Source organism: Pseudopipra pipra, chromosome 5 (assembly GCF_036250125.1).
Source record: "Pseudopipra pipra isolate bDixPip1 chromosome 5, bDixPip1.hap1, whole genome shotgun sequence".
Lineage (NCBI taxonomy): Eukaryota > Metazoa > Chordata > Aves > Passeriformes > Pipridae > Pseudopipra > Pseudopipra pipra.
Window position 1 is genome coordinate 51,537,072 of NC_087553.1, and position 21,483 is coordinate 51,558,554.

At 45.2% G+C, this 21,483-nt stretch overlaps 2 protein-coding genes across 2 annotated transcripts; both read right to left on the reverse strand.

Annotated features, from left to right (window-relative positions):
• Positions 1-107: 107 nt before the first annotated feature.
• LOC135414843 (ankyrin repeat domain-containing protein 26-like) lies at positions 108-6,591 on the reverse strand. The gene is made up of 7 exons (XM_064656085.1): positions 6,157-6,591; positions 5,409-5,690; positions 4,478-4,713; positions 3,338-3,470; positions 1,854-2,135; positions 994-1,229; positions 108-324 (listed from the first exon to the last, which is right to left on the reverse strand). The coding sequence occupies exons 2-7, from the start codon at positions 5,661-5,663 to the stop codon at positions 123-125; spliced, it is 1,344 nt and encodes a 447-aa protein (XP_064512155.1). The 5' UTR covers positions 5,664-5,690; positions 6,157-6,591; the 3' UTR covers positions 108-122.
• Positions 6,592-8,243: 1,652 nt separating this feature from the next.
• On the reverse strand, positions 8,244-9,839 carry LOC135414847 (ankyrin repeat domain-containing protein 7-like). Its single transcript, XM_064656087.1, has 4 exons — positions 9,483-9,839; positions 8,948-9,062; positions 8,536-8,709; positions 8,244-8,447 (listed from the first exon to the last, which is right to left on the reverse strand). Exons 1-4 carry the CDS (start codon positions 9,698-9,700, stop codon positions 8,337-8,339), a joined length of 618 nt encoding a protein of 205 aa, XP_064512157.1. The 5' UTR covers positions 9,701-9,839; the 3' UTR covers positions 8,244-8,336.
• Positions 9,840-21,483: the final 11,644 nt, after the last annotated feature.

A 21,483-nucleotide genomic window follows, 5' to 3' on the forward strand; every position in this document is an offset into this window, starting at 1 on the left:
TTACCACAGTTTGTCTTGTAAAAGAAGGTAGTTACACAGTTCATTGCTTCGATTTCAATATTTTTTGGCCTTTGACCGCTCTGGAAAATTTGTACAAACCTGATGTCCTAAAATCTTTGGCTTTACCACAGATGTCTGGGTGGTGTTCTGAGACCCAGACTTCTGTTCAGTCCCAAACTGTTGCCAAGACATCCCAGGCCAGCTGGATCCAGAAGTGGACTTGCAGCCAGATGTATGCTGACAGCTCTGCTTGTGACTGCAGATTTGCTTCTATGGCGCTCCCAAAAGAGCTCGATGTCGGCCTCTGCAAGTCTCTCATCAGCTCTGAAACATTCAGAAGCACACAGAGAGTCATCTTTGGCAGTAAGGCTTTTGCAAAGTTACCCTCCACGTCCTTGACTACTACTCGACTTCTAAAAGCCAGGGGCATTAAAAGTGTGCAAAACAAGCACATTCTTTGATCTGAGCTTGTTCAGAGGGCCTGTTTCTAAGAAATCACACTAAGTGCAAGGAGCAGCAAGTGTCACCTCCATAAGAACGCTGGCCTTCTCAAGGAAAGCTCAAACCTCAGACCCGCTGCCAAAACAGAAGCCAAGAAAGAGCGTTCTTATTTTTGATGCACAGAATCCAACTCTGTTCTCCGAGAGGCCTCTCCTTATTCAAACAGTAAAGGGCACAAGATTCATCTTTTCTGTCACATACGGGATGAGGAGATTAGAGACTGGCAAAAAGACTGCCTGCTAGAACAACATCAACTTGAAAAAGACACCAATAATGCCATAATGGCGCTACTGTGGTGTTACTGCTGGAACTCTTAAAGAGAAAGGAAGACAGGTCTGATGAAGGGAAGGGTCTTAAAGGACTTTCCCCAGAAATATGCCGTGTTCTGCTTTCACGCATCGTGCTGGCGAGACGTAAAAAAGGGATTTTAGAAGGAAAATGCACGAGGAAAAAGGAGTGTGTTATTACCAGTCCAGAAAAGCATGGACTTACCTTTCCAGTTTCTTGGCTAGGCTTTTTCTGGTTTTTGCTTCCACCAGATAGAGCTCTTTGTACATTTCCACTTCTGCCTGGGTGGATTCTTTCTGAAAAGGTCTTTCTGGTTGGTCGCTTTTTATCCTTTGCAGTGCACCTTCAAGATCTCTAATTCTGTCTTCTAACTGTTTTTTCAGTGAGTCTAAATGACTGGTTCTGATTTGTTCTAATCTGTCCTGGGAGGCTGCCTGTGCCTGAAGGAGACAGTGCACCTTCAATCACCACAAGAAAAAGAGAACTCTCTCCAGCAGAAAATTGCCTGTACCCAATTTCAAGGCTTTACGAAGAGAGGCAGCTGTGCCTCCTCACTACCAGCAGCAATGAAAGCAGAACCCTGGAGCTACTATTATACAAAGCTACTAATGAAAGGACACTCTCTCTGTAGGACAGGGCATATGGAAAAGGATTCCTCAAAGACAACAGGAGGATCTCCCACCTCCACAACTTCAGTGACTCCTTTTCTGAGCACCTTCCCCCCCTACAAGGACAAAGCAGCACCTGTAGGTCTGGCCATGACAGCTGGCAGTTGCAAAACCCATTCAAGAATGAGCAGCGAGAACCAGGCCAGCGGACAGAGATACCCCCCCAAGCACTGCAAAGTGGGAATCTGCCTTGGGCAGGCTTTTGATTCAGGGACCTGCCGGCACATCACACACCCGTGACAGCCCTCCTGCCCAACCATATTGCCTTCTCCCACTGCCTTCAGGAAAGGCAGAAGCTAACACACAGAATACAGGAGCAAAAGAAAAATACCAAAACCGATGGCCACAGCAGAAGTTTACGTAGCGCCTGTGGACACTGGTGAGAAATTCACTTACTTGCAAAAACTCATTGACTTCTCGGAGTTTTTGTCTGATTTCGTGGTCTGCTCGTTCTTCCGCCTCTCTTTTACATTGTTCTAGTTGGGTGCGATTCACCATGTTAGTCTCCAAATGGTGCTGGACTTTTGCCAGCTCTTCTTGCAGCTGGCATTTGTCCATCTCCAGGTTTTCGCACTTCCCACGCAGGGTAGACAGCTCTTGTTGCAAATCCTGATTTTTGGCTTCCAGCTGCGTGCACTTTTTACTTTCCCCGTCCAGCTGCTGGGAAAGTTCAGCAACCTGCAGACAGAAAGAAGAAAACAGGAACTCAGTGTGATGTAAAGGCAGTGAATTCTGTGGAAACCCCAAAAGGGGGTGGCCAGGGAGACTATATTCATCATCTGATGGCTCGGGACTAGAAACAAAGTGCAACCAGGCTCTTTTCCAGCCAGAAGAGCTTTCACCTCATTTGTCTCAGCATTCCTCAGGTTCCCATCCTTTTTGAGTTTCTCATGCAAAAATGCTACAAGCTTCTGGACTCAAAAGGAATCACTGCAAAGGCAGTAAGTGATTCTACAGTGATGCCTTCCAAACCCAAGTGTAGCTCTGAAAGCTGGCCACTTTAGCAAGGAATCTGAGTAAGGAGCGGAGAAGGAAATAAAAGGTTACATGCCACTACTGCACAGGCAGAGCAGCCTCAAAACCACTGCTGGGAACAGTCCTTCTGAGTCCCTGTGACAAGATGGGCTGAAAGAGCTCCCGTGAGCAATAAGTTACAGATTTTCCCCTGGGAGGCACCTGTCCTCGTTGTGCCCTGGGCAGCAACAACACTGTGGAGAAAAGCAAAACGTCAAGTGCCTCCTGCTCAGCTCACGCCTGAGACAGGGCTCAGGGGCTGATTGTGCCCTGCGAGTGACAGCGGTGTTCCTCCCCTCTCTTCCAGGGCAGGAATTCATCTGTCAGACCCAGATGACGCTGTCACAGCCTCCCTCAAGCTGCAGCCAGGCCTGAGCTGGGCCCCACTGCTCTCAGCCCACGGACGTGATGTCCTGCAAGGATGGCAGACCTGCCCATCCCTAAGGCCCAGCCAGGGGATCTGCACTCTTGGCTGACCCCGCTTACTGTCAGCAGACCTGTTCTGCTCTTCTTGCTGAGGGCCTGTGGGAGGGCTCCCTGGCCGGTGAGGTCATGCACCCTGCCAGGCTGGCTGCCACTCTTGGCTTGCCCTTCCTCTGCAAGACAGCCTGGCCTCCATGAGCCCTTACACCTACTGCTTTGCCCTTACAGTTGCGTCTTTACCCATAATGATAACTACCTCCGTATTAGTTATAGTCATCTACTACTGTAACAGCAGAAGGAGCATTAAGAAAAGCCCATCACATCCAAAATGCAGCCATGGAAAAAAAAATCATCAACATGACAAGAAATATACGGAAAGCATCTCCCACGTTTCAAAAGAAGTAACATCACAACCAAAAAACCCCACCCAAAGCGCAGCTCACCTCTGTTCGTAATCTATCCACTTCCTTGACCTTTTCAGAATATCTGTTCTTCATTTCTTCCAACTGGGACTGGGTTTCTTTCTCTTCATTAGCCCTGAGTTTCCTCCTATCTACCCTCAGAAGCTTTTCCAACCTGCACAGCAAATTAGTTGCAAAACCCATGAAACACAGGAAGAACCAGCCTTTTGCCCACAGTCTCACATAAGCAGCACAGACATCAGAGAAGCATAGAATGGCTTGGCTTGGCAGGGACCTTGAAGATCATCTCGTTCCAAGCCTCCTGCTGGGGGCCGGGACACCTTCCACGAGACCAGGTTGTTCAGAGCTCCATCCAACCTGGCCTTGAACACTTCCAGGGATGGGGCATCCACAGCTTCTCTGGGCAACCTGTTGCAGTTCCTCACCACCCTCACAGCAACCAATTTCTTCCTAGTATCAAACCTAAACCTACTGTCTTTCCGTTTGAAGACATTCCCCCCCCTTGTCCTCTCACTACATGCTCTTTTAAATGCACTCTTTTCATCCTTGTGGTAGGTTCCCTTCACGTACTGAAAGGCCACAATTAGGTCACCCCAAAGCCTTCTCTTTTCCAGGCTGAAGTATTGCAATTGTCCCAGCCTTTCCTCATAGGAGAGGTGCTCCATCTTTCTAACCACCTTGGTGGCCTCCTCTGGACTCACTCCAACAGGTGGAGGTCCTTGCTTTGCTGAGGACCCCAGAGCTGGATGCAGCACTCCAGGTGGGGTCTCAGCGACGTCCCTCAGGACATCAGTCCTGTGCTGGTGCTTCAGATCACCTCCCTGTCATCCATGTGCCTTGACATAGCTTCTAGAAGGATCTTTTCCGTGACCTTCCCAGGCACAGAGGGGAGGCAGACAGGTTGGCAGTTACCAGGGCCCTCCTTCCTACCCATTTCAAAGATGGGTACAGTGGGTTTCCCTTTTTCCCGTCACCTGGGACTTCACCCGACTGCCACGACTTTTCAAATATCAAGGAGAGTGTCTTGGCAACTACATCAGACCCCGTTGGCCAATGTAGGGCAAGCAATAATGCTGGTGAGATGTAGACAATGCATTTAGAAGGAAAATGCATGAAGAAAAAGGAGTCTCTTATTACCACTCCAAAAAAGCATGGACTTACCTTTCCAGTTTCTTGTCTAGGCATCTTCTAGTTTTCAATTCCTCCAGGTACAGGTCTTTGTACATTTCCATTTCTCCCCGCGTTGCTTCTTTACGAGAAGCACTCTCCTGTTGGGTTTTTTTTACCCTGTCCAGTTCACTTTCGAGATCTCTAATTCTTTCTTCTAACTGGATTCTCACTGAATCGCAATGACTGTCTCCGTTTTGTTCTAATCGAGCCTGGGAGGCTGCCTGTGCCTGAAGGAGACAGTGCACCTTCAACCACCACAAGAAAAAGAGAACTCTCTCCAGCAGAAAATTGCATGCATCCAGTTTCAAGGGCCCAGCCTTACTCAGAGAGGCAGCTGTGCCTCCTCACTACCAGCAGCAACCAAGGCAGAACCCAGGAGCTACCACGGCAAATAATTCTTTTCATTGGGAAAGAAGCCCAAATCAGCACTCTTATTCAAAGCTCCTAATGAAGAGACACTGTCTCTGTAGGACAGGGTATATCGAAAAGGATTCCTCAAAGACAATAAGAGCATCCCCCACCTCCACCCCCTCACCCCCACCCCTGGAATTTAAGTGACTCCTTTTCTGAGCACCTTCCCCCCCTACGAGGACAAAGCAGCACCTGTAGGTCTGGCCATGACAGCTGGCAGTTGCAAAACCCATTGAAGGATGAGCAGCGAGAACCAGGCCAGCAGACAGAGATACCCCCCAAGCACTGCAAAGTGGGAATCTGCCTTGGGCAGGCTTTTCATTCAGGGACCTGCCGGCACATCACACACCCGTGACAGCCCTCCTGCCCAACCATATTGCCTTCTCCCACTGCCTTCAGGAAAGGCAGAAGCTAACACACAGAATACAGGAGCAAAAGAAAAATACCAAAACCGATGGCCACAGCAGAAGTTTACGTAGCGCCTGTGGACACTGGTGAGAAATTCACTTACTTGCAGAACGAGACTGACGTCTTGTGGCTTTTGACTTATTTCCTGGTCAGCTCGTTCTTCCGCCTCTCTTTTACATTGTGCTGTTTGGCTGCCATCCAGCACGAAAGTCTCCAAATGATGATGGACTTTTGTCACTTCTTCTTGCAGCTGGCATTTGCTCTTCTCCAGTTTTTCATACTTCCCACGCAGAGTGGACAGCTCTTCTTGCAAAGTCTGGTTTTGGTCCTCTAGCTGCATGCCTGTTTTAGGCTCCATGTCCAGCTGCTGGGAAAGTTCACCAACCTGTACACAGAAAAAAAAAAGAAAAGGAAACTCAGCGTGATCTAAAGGCAGTGAATTCTGGGAAAACCTCTAAAGAGGGTGGCCATCATAACTGCATTTATCATCTGCTGGAAACGAGCATAGAAAACACTTGAAAGATTCCCTGTCAGAAAGAAGAAACTTTACAACTACTTAAAAATTTGTGAGACGCTTCTGGGAGCAATACTTCTGGGTCCCTTGGAGCTCATGGTGAAACTCATAATTTATAATCTAAGAATTGCTCTAGTGTCCAGCACAGCAAATACCCTCAGGGCTTTTGTAGCAGCTGGGGAAAGGACCAGGCTGCTTTCTGAGCAGCCTCTACTGAGGAGAAGGCAGAAACTGAGCTCCCCTAGGCTCTCCAGGAAAACTTCATCTTACAGTTTCCCCACAGAAATAGGCAACTAGGCTCAAGAGTCACAAAAAGGGAAATTTATGACCAGCTTACTGAGGCAGAGGCTTGCAGGTCTCTCTGAAGGGCTTCAATCCTATGGCTTTGTTGCTGGACAGTGGCTTCCACTCGGGTCTTTTGAATTTCAAGGCTTAAAAACAAATATGGGTCTTATTACCAGAAAATCCAGTTCCAGACAAACTGTGCTAAGTAACAGAATCCACAGCAGAAGTGTCCTTCAAAATCCAACTGACTGTCCCGTTGTTTCCACCCAATCCCCCAAAGCGACAGACACCTCGCTTCACTGGGTTACTCTCTTACTGTTGCACGTGTTCTTCCAGTTGTTTTAGAGTGGTATTAGTCTCGGAAGATGGCAACAGGAGGTCCTGCAGTTTTGGGGAAGAAGTTATTGCTTCTCTTTCTTTATCATCCAAGGCAGTCTTCAAGTCACGAACGCAGTGCTCAGACTGAAGATGCTTTTCTTCCTCCTCCCGCAGCTGTAAAATCACGGTAAGAATCCACAGTTGTCAGGTGAGCTTTTACATAGAGGAGCCAGCTGCTGCTGAAGAACTCAGGTGCTGCACGTATGTGTGCATACCCTCTGCCCAAAGAACTGGAATCAATTCAAGTACCTTCAAAGCTTCACTTCTACTACCCAATGAACACAAGCTCTATTCCTTTGTCCTCTTTTACAGCAGCCTCTCCCACCCCTCCACTGCTTTCCTACAGCACGGTTCTAAGCACTGACACTGCCCCTCGGACCATTTTTGTGACCTGTGACGCTTCTTGTGTTCCCTTGCTTGCTACTCCAGGAAAAGATGAGTGAAATAATTCATCTTCCTAAAGGAAGGCATCTCGCAAGTGTCAGAGGTGCAGTGCTCTGGCACATGTGCTCTGGAGCCCAGGATTGCACAGGGGGAGCATGGGGAGTTTTCTTAAGTGGGAATGACCCCGACTGTAGCACAGAGAGAGGTGCCCAGCAGCCCCTAAGCAGGAAGCAGTGGATGCCTGAGGAGAGGTGGCTCTGCTTCAGTGTGGTGGGGCCAGGAAGGATGGCATCACTGACAAGCTAATGACCACCATTTCAGCAAAGGCAGCCAGGTGAACTGCTCCACAGACCTGCCCTGGAGTCGAGAATCACGCCAGGGGTGTGTGGGGAGTCTTCTTAAACCAGGAAAATCTTGAATGTAGCAGAGAGAGAGGAACCCCAGCCCCCCTGGCCGGTCACGGGTGAAACCCTAAGGAGAGGCAGCTCTGCCTCAGCATGGCGGGTTGTGGGGCAGGGGGCCGGAGGGACAGAGGCAGATCAAAGCCCGATGTAACTACCGCTTCCTCAGGTCTCTGTCATACTGGGTCCCAGAATACTCTTTTGTCCATTTTCATGATGTATAGGAAGCAACAGGCACCGCCAGGTTTACCCCTGTAGGGACAGGCTTTCCATACCTCCGTGTCAGCCCGGTCCAACTCCTCCTGCAAGCGCAGATTTTCTTCCTCTAGGTGAGCCTCATGGGTTCCAGTAACCACAAAAGCAGTCCTAAAGCATCCAAGATTTAATGTGAAACATGTCTGATCCCGCATCATTTTTCCCCTGCTGTTTCCCAAAAGAGCTCTTCCCCCCTTTCCTACAAGCTCCGTGAAAGCGAAGCCAAGTACATGGAAGCATTGGAGAATTTATCTTAGAAGGGGCCTCCCTAAAGCAGCCTCAACTACGAGGTCAGGCCATGCTGTTCAGGGCTCCTTGCACTGCTCTTCCAAGTCCCCACAGATGCGGCTGCACAAACTCCCGGGGCAAGCCGTTCGACCGCCTGACCATCTACATGGCAGGAAGTTTTCTCCTTATGTGCGGTTGGAGCCCCTCATGTCCCCTCGGACACTGTTGCTTCTCTTTCTCCCAACGCTTCCCTTCAGAGCACTTAACGCACCAACTATGCCTTGGCTTAAACCTCCCTCGCCTGCAGAGCAGCCATGCTGCTGAGCTAGTGGCAAGCTTCCCGATGGCTCTGGGTCTGTGTGGGGAGAGGGCACCACAGACAACGCTTTCTTGCAGACCTCAGCGGGCAAAGTACGAGAGCCCCTAAGGTACAAGAGCAGCCAAGTGCAGACCTGCATTTACCAGTCACACAGGGAACTGCTCCCACGTGGCTCCTCCTTCTTTTTCCAAGCTCATTGCCACGCCCCTCGTCTCGGTCTTGCTTGCAGGCTACCGAGAAGACCCCTGTGCTGTTTTGACAAACCCCTTACCTTTCACACTGGGCTTGAGCATGCCTGTCAGCTGCTTTTTTCAGAAGGCACTCCAGAATCTCCTCATGCTGTAGGAGGGCTGCAAGTTTTAAGGGAGTAAATCCCATCTAAAAGGACAAATAATCCCCATTAGAAAGACACAGACAAGCTCTGCAGCTGTTTGAAAGAGCAGCTTTACCCACGTGCCAGGGTTACCTGGTTCTGAGCATCACTATTGGCATTATGCTCGAGTAACAGCCCTGCTACAGCTGTATTTTTAGATAGGACAGCCAGGTGAAGGGCAGTGTTGCCGCCAGCGTCTGCCAGATTCGGGTCGGCACCGTGTTCCAGCAGAATAGCAACACATTCTTCCTGCTCCTGCTGTACTGCCTGGGAACAACACACAAAAAGGGAAAGACTTCCAACTTTTACATCCCCCTCTATCACAACTTCCTCAGCTCCTGAACGCTAGGATAGAAGACCATCTTCAAAGATTAGCTAACAGAGGCCTATGCCATGCCAATTGCAATATGCATGTTTCTATGGCCCAAGGAATCCTGCCAGACACCTCCCCTTTAACACACCATCACTAATCCCCACCTACAAGATCCTAAGGCATTGCACACACCTTCATCAGTGCCGTTCTCTTCAAGTTGTCAGCGAGATTCGGCTGGCTGTTCTTTCTTAGCAGATATCTAAGGACATCTGCATGGCCATTTGCCGAAGCGAGATGCAGAGGTGTCCTAAAAATTAAACATACGCTCTTAACCTAGACAGACAGAGGATGAGCCAAAGCCGTGTCTCTACCCAGCACCCTGGGGACCCTGCCCGGACTCTGCTCCTCCCCCTTGCTGCTCTCTGCTGCTGCTGCTGCTGCAATCCTGCGCTGATTAGCCAGAGGGCAGAAGAGGGGAGGGCTGAGCAGCTGCAGAACAGCCCTGCAGAGAGACTCGGGCAAAGCGGCAGGTCGGCAACATGCGTTTCCAACAGCGCTGGAGCCCAGCCGGCAGCTACAAGCAGTGAAGAGCTCAAGAGTTCACTCTCCCAGCTGACAGGGCAAATCTCACTTTTCAAGCCTTGTCCTTAACAGAGGGCTGCCGAGGACTACTGCAGCTTGGCTCAGGAGCAGCCAAGGTGTGCCATCAGCATCCCATAGAACTCACCGCATCTCCTGGTCTCGCCTGTCGATGCCGACTACCTTCACATACCAGCGCCAGCGCCTCAGCCAGGCCAGGTCGCCGCGGGCGGCCGCGCGGTGCAGCCTGCCCAGCCCCTCCTCCCTGAGCTCGGAGGCGCTGGTGGAGCTGGTGGCAGCCCAGGGCTGCCCACTGGTGGTGCTGGATGGTGACTGCCGTCGCTTCTTGCTGAGAAGCCACGGCATGGCCCTGCTTGGAGCTACCAGCAGCAGGAAGTGCAAGAAGCCCCCTTGCGGAGGGGCTGCCGGGTGCCAAGCAGGGATGAGGAATGGGACGAGGGCGAGGTTAAGGGTGAGGGTGACAAAGGGGACGAGGGCGAGGTTAAGGGTGAGGGTGACAAAGGGGACGAGGGCGAGGTTAAGGGTGAGGGTGACAAAGGGGACGAGGATGAGAAGAAGGATGGGCACAGGGTATAAAGCACAGGGCAGACGAGGTCGCCCCGTGCAGCGTTCGTAGCCTGCAGCTACCAAGACGGTGATACAGGCGCGAAATGCTCCCACAGCGGGATGTGCTACTGCTCCTCGAGAGGCTACAGCAGCTCTGAGCGCCGGCTCCGGGCACCAACAAAGCTGTGCTCGACTGGTGCCTGTGGTGTCACAATGGCAGGTGGAGCGCTCAGCACGTCACCGTGGGGTGTGGCAGAGGCCACGGTGCAGGGTGAGGCCGGGCGGGACATGGCAGGGTGGGGCAGGAGTGAGGGCGGCCCTGCTGGGCCTTGTGGAAGGAGGTGGCCTGGGCCTTGTGAGTGTGGCTGGCGGGAGTGGGCACTGCCCCGCCTCAGGGCACCCCGGGGCAGGCTGCGGTAGGCGCTGGAGCAGCTCCCGCATCACCCGCTCTGGGTTTTTGCTTCAGCCTGTGGCCGGGCTGCCTCTGGACGCACTTCCATGAAATGAGGCTCAGGATGAAGTGGGATCCCAGCCCGAGCAGGTGGGGGCCACCACAGCTCTCAAGAAATGCCCACTGAGTGCTCCAAGCCTGCCATGCCAGAATTCCAGGATGTAGGGACATGTCCCGAGAATAGGGAGGGAAGCATTCTGGGAACTGAAGTCCATGGACAGCATATTGGGCCACATGAGCAGTGTGTGTTGTGCTGTCATTGGTCAGGTGGTCACATGTCCTCCAGAGGGTTTATAAGGAGGCATTTTTCTTTTAAATAAACAGATTTGACTGCTTGCCAACTAGCTGCCGGGTCGTGTCTTTTATATTATATTAATATACCACACCAGGACAATTCCCCAACTCCTTTGTCTTGTCTCTCTTGAAGAGCAGACACCTCACCCCCCCCCCCCCCTCGTAACTGCTGTCACCTGCTGCTTTGCCAGATGCAAACAGTGAATTTCTGCTCTGCTGCTCCAGCAGCCAATGGGCAGCACACAGCAGGCAGGAAGAAACTTTCAAACACGTCCCAGTTTGTCCCAATGACAACACAAAGTGAAGGCCCAGAGGTTCTGCACCAGCTTTCTCAGGGGAGAGATGCTACAATGCACCGCAAGCCGGCTGAAGAAATTTCCCTTTTTCTTTGCAGGCTACAAACTGGTCCACTTCCCACAGGATAGTTTTGCTTGAAGATAAAGTTTGTATAGATGTTGAAAGGTAGTGCTGGGTTGGATACAGAGTAAAGACTAAACAACAATTTCCATCATAAAGCTTCACACTAAAAATTATTTTGCAGGGAAGTAATTTAGGCAGATGGAGAACTGAATGTACAAAAAAGACCAAATTCCTATTTTGAGAAAAATATTTTCCCCTATTTCGTATAACTTACGGTTTAACAGGAAAAAATGTGCTTGTGTTTCTGGACATTCAACTGAGACTGGAGCTGCAGTGTGATGTCATCTACTTGAAAAGTTTCTGGCCCTTATGACTATTCATCCATTTCTGAAAATGTTGTGAAATGTTCATGACTTAATATCTGGTTTCAATAAGTAGTCAGTTAGTAAGTGTTGCAGAAAAGGTCATCCATTTTTCACAGAGGCAAAGCCGAAAGTGCATTGCATTCCTTCTGGGCACAAATCTTCACAGTAAACAGTCTCTTCCATTCAGATCTCTGCATGTGGACGGGTCATGTTACAAGGGAGATGAAGGGACAGAAATGAAAAATTATATGGGATTTATAACATGAAGCAATATGTCCCCATCACTGTATTGCCCTTCGGACTAACATTACATCTTCTGGAGGACCTGATAATAATATTTCAGATTTCAGTTACAAAACCCATTTACCTGCCTCAGACTTTTTGTCCTTCTGTCATTGCAGTATCAGAGTGCCCCCCAGGGGTTTAAAAGTAGAAACAGCAATGATTGTATATCTTTCTCAGCCTTGAGAAAAAAAGCTGAGTTAACTAATGTCACGGTTTAACCCAAGCCAGTAACTAAGTACCGTGCAGCCATTTGCTTACCCCACTGCACATCCCCTCTGCCCCAGTTTGATGGGGAGGAGAATCAGAAAAAAGGTACAACCCATGGATTGAGATAGGAGCAGTTTAATAATTGAAATAAATTATTATAATTAATAATAAATAAATAAATAAATAAATAAATAAATAAATAATAATAATAATAATGTATTTAAAAGGGAGACAACAAAAAGAGAGGAATAAAGCCCAGGAAAAACAAGTGCACAATACAGGTGCTCACCACTCACTGACAGATGCCCAGCCTGTCCCCAAGCAGTGATCAGTGCCTCCCAGCCAACTTGACAAGAAATCTAAGTAGTTTTTGCTCACATCTAAGCATGGTGAGATGCTGCTGTGCTGCATTGTCTATAAGAAATACTCCACTGGTTTGAGATTGTTTGGACTGCTTAGTTTTTCTGCAGCAGAGCTGGTAACATGATTTATTGCTTCATCTATTTCATTATATGCACCTGTCATATCTATTTTTTGTGCCTTAAAGCTATTTTAGTGACAGTGTTGCTGTTTACCTGTAGCAAAGCATAACCTTCTGCAATTATTTTTTAAAAAATATTTTCTGCCACTTAATTTTAAAAAAGTCACTACCATTCTCTTGAAAGTCTCTTAGTCACATGTGTCAGGAGTAGGTTCATCTAGGAGGGCAGGGTGCACATCTTCTTTCTACCTCTCCACTTCCACTAGGAGGAAGAAATATCTGAACCACAATCACCATCTGGAATATGAGGCTCTTGAAATGCTTTGAGGTCTGAATTAACTTGGAAGGAGTGCTTGTATAGAATCATAGAATAGTTGGGTTGGGAGGGGCCTTTAAGGGTCATCTAGGCACACCTTGCCCTGCAATCACAAGGGGCATCTTCAATTAGATCAGGTTACTCAGAGTCACATCCAACCGGACTTCAAATCTTTCCAGGGATAGGACATCTACTACTTCTCTGGGCAACCTATGCCAGTGTTTCATCACCCTCTTGATAAGAAATTTCTTCCTTACATTTGGTCTGATGTAAGGACGTAGGTAAACTCAGGAGACTTCAGCTATTTTGGAACTGCATTTCACACACCCTTCTTACCCAATATCATTAGAGTTGTGTTCGAATTTTCTACAGGGTTTCTTTTAAACTTGATCATTTAGATTAAGCTGGCTTCAGATCTGAATGTTATCATGCTCTGTGACTGTAAAGTATGTTTTTATTTGGCTAAAAGTGGAGACAGTTTTTCATTATTGTCTAGTGTGAGTCAGTAAACCAAAAGGAAAACAAAAAAACCTCTGTGAAGTCAACAGGAATTCTCTATATCCGTACTGATTGATTAAGTCTCCAGAATATCTTAGGAGGAAGTGCGTATTCCCTACTGCAGACCTCTAGTGTCGGGTTGGGTCTTTATATGATAAAGAAATGGAGTCTGCTCCCTGCTGAGGTGGTGGTCAGAGAGAGTTTATTTCAAAGCCGGCGCTCTTTTTATCCCTTAAAACCATGTGACCTTGTGACCAATGAGGTTATCGATTCTGGCACATGTACCCTGAGCTTCCCTGCCCTGGGTGCTTCCCCTGCACCCCTGGACACGCCTTCTACACTCTAGTATGTGATGTTTACCATGGTGTATTACAGCTATGAACACAACCAGTATTCTAGAAGCAAAAATAGAGATTGAGGTAACTGTGTGAGGCCAATACCAGGTGTATCTCTGAGGAACAGAATGCATTATGTAAGTAATTCTGCAATAAGCAAGTTTTTCCCATCTAGGATACATGCCAGTGCAATGTGCACCAAAACTTATTCTCCTTTTAGTGACATAAGGCAATGGTAGAAGTGTACATGCCACTGCTCCCTGAAGAAAAGACTTAAAAATCCACTGCATACTGCAGCACAGCAGCTATATATGATCAACTGGACAGCAGCCAAGAGGAACCCAGAAGAAATAGTGAGAATTGTTCAGTGAAGGTTGTCTTCTTTGTAGAAAGACAAACCTTTTCAATTATGTTAGCAGTTGTAAGAGTCTAACATTGGTCCCGGTGGTGAGATTTTACTCCAGAATTTGGTGCAATACAGAAGTTCATATTTTAAAAAATGCTGTATCTTTCTCCCCCTTCACCTTCACTAAGGGTTTGGGTTTTTTTTCCTATTGAAACATTAGCAATTTACATAACAATAAATGTGAAAAGCCCTGAGATTTAAATCTCGGTGCTGATTCTGCAATAAAGGCATAGACACATCTCTTAAAAGACAACTTCCTCACCTATTTGATTTTCTGTTCTGTAACTGCTTTGCAGTGGTGACTCACCAGTTCTTGTATCCACTGTGAACTTTATTCTCAAATTCATTGAAAAATATTTTCTTCTGTAGTGTTTTTCTTTCTCATTATTTTCACCTTATTGTTACTGTTATATAGAACATATAATATGCTCTCTGCAAATTGACATAGATGATTGCAATGTTTCTTGTGCTCTTGCCCATGCTAACACCTCTGTGTCATCTACCATCTCTTGGATGGGATGACACTTTTTACTGTTGTCTCCTCCTATCTGAACAACTGTTTTAGGAACTAGACTCTCACAGAGACTGCAAGTTTATGAATTGTTTCTTTAGAACGGTCACGTGTGACCCACAAGATTCAGTGCTATCTGAGGATTTATCTCTATTGAGAACTGAATCAATAACTTTAACTTCAGACCAGTAAAAAGCAATTTGGTTGGATAAAGTAGAGCTTGGCTATAGTGGGCACCAGCAGAATTGCGTTACACAGACAATTTTCTTTTAAACATCAGAGAGATCCTAAGTGTTGCCAAAAGAACAAATGAAGGAGTGGGAGACATGCTCAGAGTTCCTTCCGAAAATTATATGAAAGCAGAGTGTAACCTGTTTCCACAGTTCACCACAGCAAAAATAAATTCTGACTAGTGTACTTGATTAATATGTTGCTTGTCACATTTTATGTGTATGCCAAATTTTTTCACAGTTAGGTTTTCAACTTTTATTGGTGTAGCCAAGAATATTGTCCATTTGTTTCTTCACAAAGTCTATCACTCTAATAATTTATAGCATAGAAGCCCCAAAGGGATACATATATTACATACTAATGTAATCAAAGCCAAACATACACCTAAGCAATCTGACCTCTTGCTGTTTGATGTATTTGTCCATTCTTGTCTGGATTCTACTCCCACTGAAAGCAAAAGCAAAATATCAGTGATGTCACTGGTGTATTTGTGATGGAAACTTGATTGTCCATGTAACACAGAAAAGTATAGTTATAGTTCAAAATCCACTCATTTTGTTGGTTTTCAAACAAACATAGGTAGGATATATATAATAACTGAAACACCTTTAACCTTATTTCCTAAAAAAAAAAAAAACCAACAAAAAACCCACAGAAAAACTTAGCTGTCTTTTCTGTATGGCCTTCTCTGCCTTTCTAATAATTTGCCAAATTTTTTACCAAGGTTCATATTTGAAAGAATTTGGTTCCTGAGTGTGTAAAGTTCTTATAAATTTCTTTATGGCTAGTCCCTAAATAGGGGAGAGAGATCCCCATTACTGAGAGAAAGGCTGACAATCTTTGCCTGGCAGCCCATGGGCATCTTGAGGCATATGAGCCAGTGGGTGTGTGGAATATGTCATGAGGTCTGTGGAAGGAGGCATGGGAAAGGTTGGGGACACACAGGACCATAAGAGACAGTGGATTGATGTACTGACTGCCTAGGCAGAGGTCTATTTATTGATGCTTCCTTTTGGTAGCCTCTTAAATTTAGCCATATTCCTGGTTCAATGACATCTAAGGGCTACAAACTGTGATGGCTGGTGCCAGCTAAATTGCCTCCTGATCAAGTGTGTAACCCCAGGAGTCCTCAATGATGAAACTCTGGAACTCAGCTGGACCATAAGGAGGTCTCCTGAGGCTCACAGGATGAGGGCAGCACTGCCTGTCAGGCCTGGAAACAGAGTGGCAGCATTTGTAGGGCAGCTGATGCAGCTCAGATTCTTGTCTGAGAAGTTCACTCACTGTGAACTTGATCTTTAATTCTGGTCTCTCTGGTATGAAGAGAATTCATAGGAAAAGACATACTGTCCAGAAGATCTGTCCTCAGTCACAACATTTACAAGTTGGCTATAGCTTGTGCTCTGTAAGCGCAATCCGTACTTAGTTGGTTTGATAAAACTGACACAGGAGGGACATACATTCACCTGAAAATTCAGCCAGTGAAGAACAGAGTGAAGAACAATGAAAAGCTCAGCTGGGAAAAGTTCATGTTTAGATTTACCGTTTTCATAAAAGAAATAACCCGAGGAAAGAAAAGGAAAAAAGAGTCGAGAACAGCCCTCTTCAGAACTGTTCAAGTTTGGAAAGAGGAAAAGCAAATACATGGAGGAGAAAAATTATCTGGTTTTCTCGTACTTTCATACCTCTCTTAGAAAAATTAATTCATCTCATTGAGAAGTGTCTAATCGAGTAGTACCCCTTCTAAAACAAAACCTAAGCTATTTTATGTCTTGGTTTGAGGATATGTTTAACAGATAAATCCCCACTCAGTTAATATCCATTGTTCTGTGATGTCAACTTGATAAGTGGTTACCCATCTACATAGAGCTGACAAATAATGAAGGAACCTCAGTGCTGGATTTTGGCTCAACCTAAACGTACCTAGAAGTTTGCAAAGACAGTGCTGACAAAGCCTTGAAAATCTCTGCAGTAATCAGATCCACATGGAGCCCCAAATAGGATTCAAGCTTTTGTCATTATAGAGGAGTAATGGATTTTCTGATGCAGACTTTGTGAGGCATTCCTTGGAAGCTTCTTTCCTCTTTTACATTTCTGTACATATGGGGTAATTTTATTTGGCAATATAGGGACTGCCTGGTGTTCCAGGATGGTAATAGCTTTAATGGAGATTGTCTATGTCATTTGTCTTCTTGATATCAGCATGCCTTCTAAAAATGAAAATGTTTCCAAGCAAAGTTAGAAATAGATTGATATTTGCTGAATAATACCAGAATAACCTCTGGAAATCCAGAAAAAAGAATTCAAATTATGGGTATAATTGTTTTATTAGTCAGTTATGAATACTTCAGAGGTAGTGGAAATAAGTTATTTTTTTACTATTGCTAACTAAATATCACATTTTCTTCCCAGAGTTCCATTTAATATTAGTACATTATGTTTTGAATGATCTTGCACATGATACACATGTATAAAAAACTAAAAATCCTTTCCTGGAAATAGTTTTCAAATAAAAAGCATTCTAAAGCTATCCTGTATACTTGCAATATAAGTGAAGGGGTACCTTTTGAAATTTTTGAAGCTAGCTAATATAAAACTTAAATAGGTACTTAAAAGCAATATATAAAGGCATTGGGTTTGGGTTTGCTTTTTTCTTTAGCAAGAAGAATGAACATGGTATTTGAAAAATGTTTATGTTAGGTCTTTTACTCAAATAATTACTAATTTAGTTAAGCTTAGGGCAATTTTTTTTCCATGTGTAATACCATGTGTTATCTTTTGTATATTGAAAATGAAAGAAAATCAGGATTCTTGCTTCACAGATAGAGTGACAAAAGTATTCCTGAAAGTTGATAAGAGATTTCCAGTAATGAATGGCAAATGAACACAAAACCCCCCACATGTGGTGTCTGCCAATTCAGATGGCAAAAATGAGGTTTTTTTCTTTTTTGCTTCTAGTGTGTAATCTTCAGAATAGTGATTATTTTTGTGCTTCAAAGACAAATTAAAATTAGCAGAGATTTTTATTTATATATATTCGAAAGCCAAATATCATAATTAGTCTTTCTCTGCTAAGGTAAAAAAAATAAACAGCTTCTTCCAAGCAAATGTTAATAACCTCTGTTTAAATATCATAGTGCTTTTTGTGTTAAGGTCAAGAACATTTAGTAGAGAGACGCATTGCTGATGGTCATGGTAAGTGTAAACATGCCAACTTCCCCAGTCTCTAAATTTGCTCAATTTAGAAACTTGAAAGTTGTAGTGCCTTGGCCTTAATAAAACCAGAAATTAACTATGAGCAATTTCTAAATCACAGCATACAAATTACATGGCATGAAGGGCTGTGTTATGCAAATCTAAGTCACATAAACACCAATATCCAATAAATAACTAAGCAGAGTTCTCAGCTATGTTCTTAGCAGTTGTTTCTTGATTACATCATATCAGATTAATTTTCAGCGATATAACTAGAACAAAACAAGTATATGGCATCTCTATGTTAGTTGTTTTTCCTTTTTTTAGATCTATTCCTTCCCTCGTGCCTAATTACTGTCAGAATAAGAAGGCATGGTACATAATGAGGTATTGGAAAATATCTCCTCTGAGCTTTGCTAAAGATACTGATATTTATTGAAATATACTTTATGTTTTCTAAGTTACATAAAAGTATCTTGGAAAGTACCTTACCTCTGTACTACTACAGACTGAATTAGTTTTAGTGAGCAGAAGTCCCCACGGTAATAAAAGCGTTACTGCTCTAAACGCAATTGACAAGGAAAATCCAAAAATAGCTTCTGCCTTTAGCTGGAGGGACAGCTTTAATATTCAATTCCTTTTTCTTCAACCTCACACTATTCTGTTCATGGCACTGTTAATGTAAGGGCTTTATGTCTTCTAAAAAGCTAACAACAATGCTTTAACCTATTCAAAACTGAGGATATTTACCATATGCCATAAAAGAATCATTGGCCTTGTTATTTGAAACGAACTATTGTACATTAGTTGCATCAGTATTTTTGCTGGAGCCCTGAAAAACCTTTAAATATATTCTTCCTTAATTTTATACTTCAAATAAAAAATAGAAGTGAAAATATACTTTTCTATAAATCAGTAGAAATAGGACTGATTTTGAGGAAGATTTATATACTCAGGGATCCATATCCTGTAATTTCAGTTGCTTCCCTGGGAAATGTGTTTCCAGAAAGATGGTTTAAATTGTTGACAGGCAAATATTCTTTGAAAAATGTAGACTAATTATACAGTTCTTCTTTGTCATAGATATTCAGCTACTGTTCTCTACCAAGTGGCATGCTTACAGGCATATTGTTCTGTTTATAGTCTGCTGATAAGGAAAAGCTTTTAAAAAACATTACAAGTACTGATATTATTTAGAAGACTCTAATTTGTCAAGAATTAATGTTGCTTTAATTTCTTAGAGAAAACATAAACTTTTCAAAACAGAAAACTTGGCCTGTGTTCCCAGGCTGGGCACTGATGGTGCTATTCACATGGATCACATAACTGCATGCTACAGTGATCTGTGAGTGGTCCTCAGTTGTTCTGAAATAGAAACTATATTAGCTATATCTTTCTTGTCATTCTTCCTCTTCTGTGAGAAGTGTAATAGGAAGTCAACAGCTGAACTAAATTTTTCTTATTGTACTTTTGCTTTGGTTCACCACATGCCCACAGGGCCTCTCCAAACATGTGATGCATTTCATTTGAGAGGATGTTACCTTGCTGAGCAATAGGCACTAGACTTTGCTACACAGCTGTAACACTTGCCTATGGATCAAGACCTGTAGGCAGTTCCCATGAACTGTGGTTTACTGACTAAGGGAGTAGCCTTCTAGGCTAAATTAGGATCATACAGTGCTACGGTGCTACAGATGCCCTTTCTTAGTATTTTTATTCCTGCATTCACAAATCTCACAGGAATTGGGACTCTGAAGGGCCACTGAAAGAAAGCCCTTAGAATCTCTCTCCCACCTTGAACACCTCCTTGTTTCCATGGAAGAATCAATGATTATCTAGTAAATCTTAGTCAATATGATGCGTTTGCATGTTAAGCTAGTGTTTGGTGAATGCCAAGGTATAAAAAAGTTGAACCAGGCATAGTCTATAAATAGTAATAGAATAAAGAATATTAAAAGAAAAAAATTATCAGGTTCACTAGCAGTGAGTGCAGCAAATCTGAAAACACTGCTTGGCAATAAAAAACCCCATTGGGCTGAATGATTTGCCATCTTTCTTTATTTTCATAGTCTATCCAGACAGAGTTGTTATTAAAAAGCACGTTTGCCAAGCTCATAGAATCATAGAATCAAGCAGGTTGGAAAAGATCTCTGAGATCAAGTCCAACCCTTGATCCAACACTGCCGTGGTTACTAGACTATGGCACTAAGTCCCACATCCAGTCTCATCTTAAAAACCTCCAGGGACAGTGAATGGACCACCTCCCTGGGCAGCCCATTCCAGTGTCTGATTACTCTTGCTGTAAAAAATTTCTTCCTAATATCCAACCTAAGCCTCCCCTGGCACAGCTTAAGACCATGCCCTCTTGTCCTACTGCTGGTTGCCTGGGAGAAGAGACTGACCCCCACCTGGCTACAGACTCCTTTCAGGGAGTTGTAGAGAGTGATGAGGTTTCCCCTGAGCCTCCTCTTCTCCAGGCTAAACAACCCCAGCTCCCTCAGCCTCTCGTCATAGGACTTGTGCTCCAGTCCCTTCACCAGCCTCGTTGCTCTTCTCTGGACCTGCTCCAGCACCTCAATATCCTTCCTGAGCTGAGGGGCCCAGAACTGAACATAGTACTCAAGGTGTGGCCTCTCCAGTGCTGAGTACAGGGGAAGAATCACTTCCCTAGTCCTACTGGCGACACTGTTCCTGATCCAGGTCAGGATGCCATTGGCCTTCTTGGCCACCTGGGCACACTGATGACTCATGTTCAACTTCCTGTCAATCCAAACTCCCAGGTCCCTTTCTGCCTGGCTGCTCTCCAGCCACTCTGTCCCCAGCCTGTAGCGCTGAATGGTGTTGTTGTGGTCAAAATGCAGGACCCGGCACTTGGCCTTGTTGAACCTCATCCCGTTGGAATCAGCCCAACTCTCCAGTCTGTCCAGGTCCCTCTGCAGAGTCCTCCTGCCTTCCAGCATATCAACACTCCCCCCCAACTTGGTATCATCTGCAAATTTGCTAATTGTACACTCAATCCCCTCATCCAGATCATCAGTAAAGATATTAAACAGAACTGGGCCCAACACTGATCCCTGGGGGACACCATTAGTGACTGGCTGCCAACTGGATGCAGCACCGTTCCCCACCACTCTCTGGGCTCGGCCCTCCAGCCAGTTCTTACCCCAGCAGAGAGTGCCCCTGTCCAAGCCGTGGGCTGCCAGCTTTTCCAGGAGTATGTGTTATTGTTTACTTTGGCTGAACACCAGGTATCTACTGGGCCTGTGCCCAGTACCTCGGGAGGGAAGGGGGGGCGGAAGGGGGAAAAAGAAGGAAAAAAACCCTGAGGAATCCAAGCTGCTAAGAAAGGGTGTTTATATTTGCACAAAGAAGGAAGATGCTATAAACACTATACATGCAGAGAAGAACTAAGAATAAAGATACTTCCCCACAACCAATGCTCTTCTCTCCCAAAGGAACTGCCCGACTCCTCCGCTCAACTACCCAGAAGAGAAGGGGCCACGTGCTTCCTTCCCATCTATTTTATATCTGAGGTGACATAACATAGTATAGAATACCCTATTGGTAAAATACACATCAAATGACCTATCCTATTTCCGTTTCCTTCTCAGGGACAGTAACAAACCCATTACAGTATGCTATGGGAG

Coding starts and splice junctions, on each gene's coding strand:
- LOC135414843 (XM_064656085.1), bottom strand. CDS start 5,663: ATGGAGCCTAAAACAGGCATGCAGCTAGAGGACCAAAACCAGACTTTG. Junction 3,471..4,477: donor CTAGACAAGAAACTGGAAAG/GTAAGTCCATGC, acceptor TTTGCTGTGCAG/GTTGGAAAAGCTTCTGAGGG. Junction 1,230..1,853: donor AAGTCAATGAGTTTTTGCAA/GTAAGTGAATTT, acceptor TGTCTCCTTCAG/GCACAGGCAGCCTCCCAGGA.
- LOC135414847 (XM_064656087.1), bottom strand. CDS start 9,700: ATGCCGTGGCTTCTCAGCAAGAAGCGACGGCAGTCACCATCCAGCACC. Junction 9,063..9,482: donor AGGCGAGACCAGGAGATGCG/GTGAGTTCTATG, acceptor TTTAATTTTTAG/GACACCTCTGCATCTCGCTT. Junction 8,710..8,947: donor AGAGAACGGCACTGATGAAG/GTGTGTGCAATG, acceptor TGTTGTTCCCAG/GCAGTACAGCAGGAGCAGGA.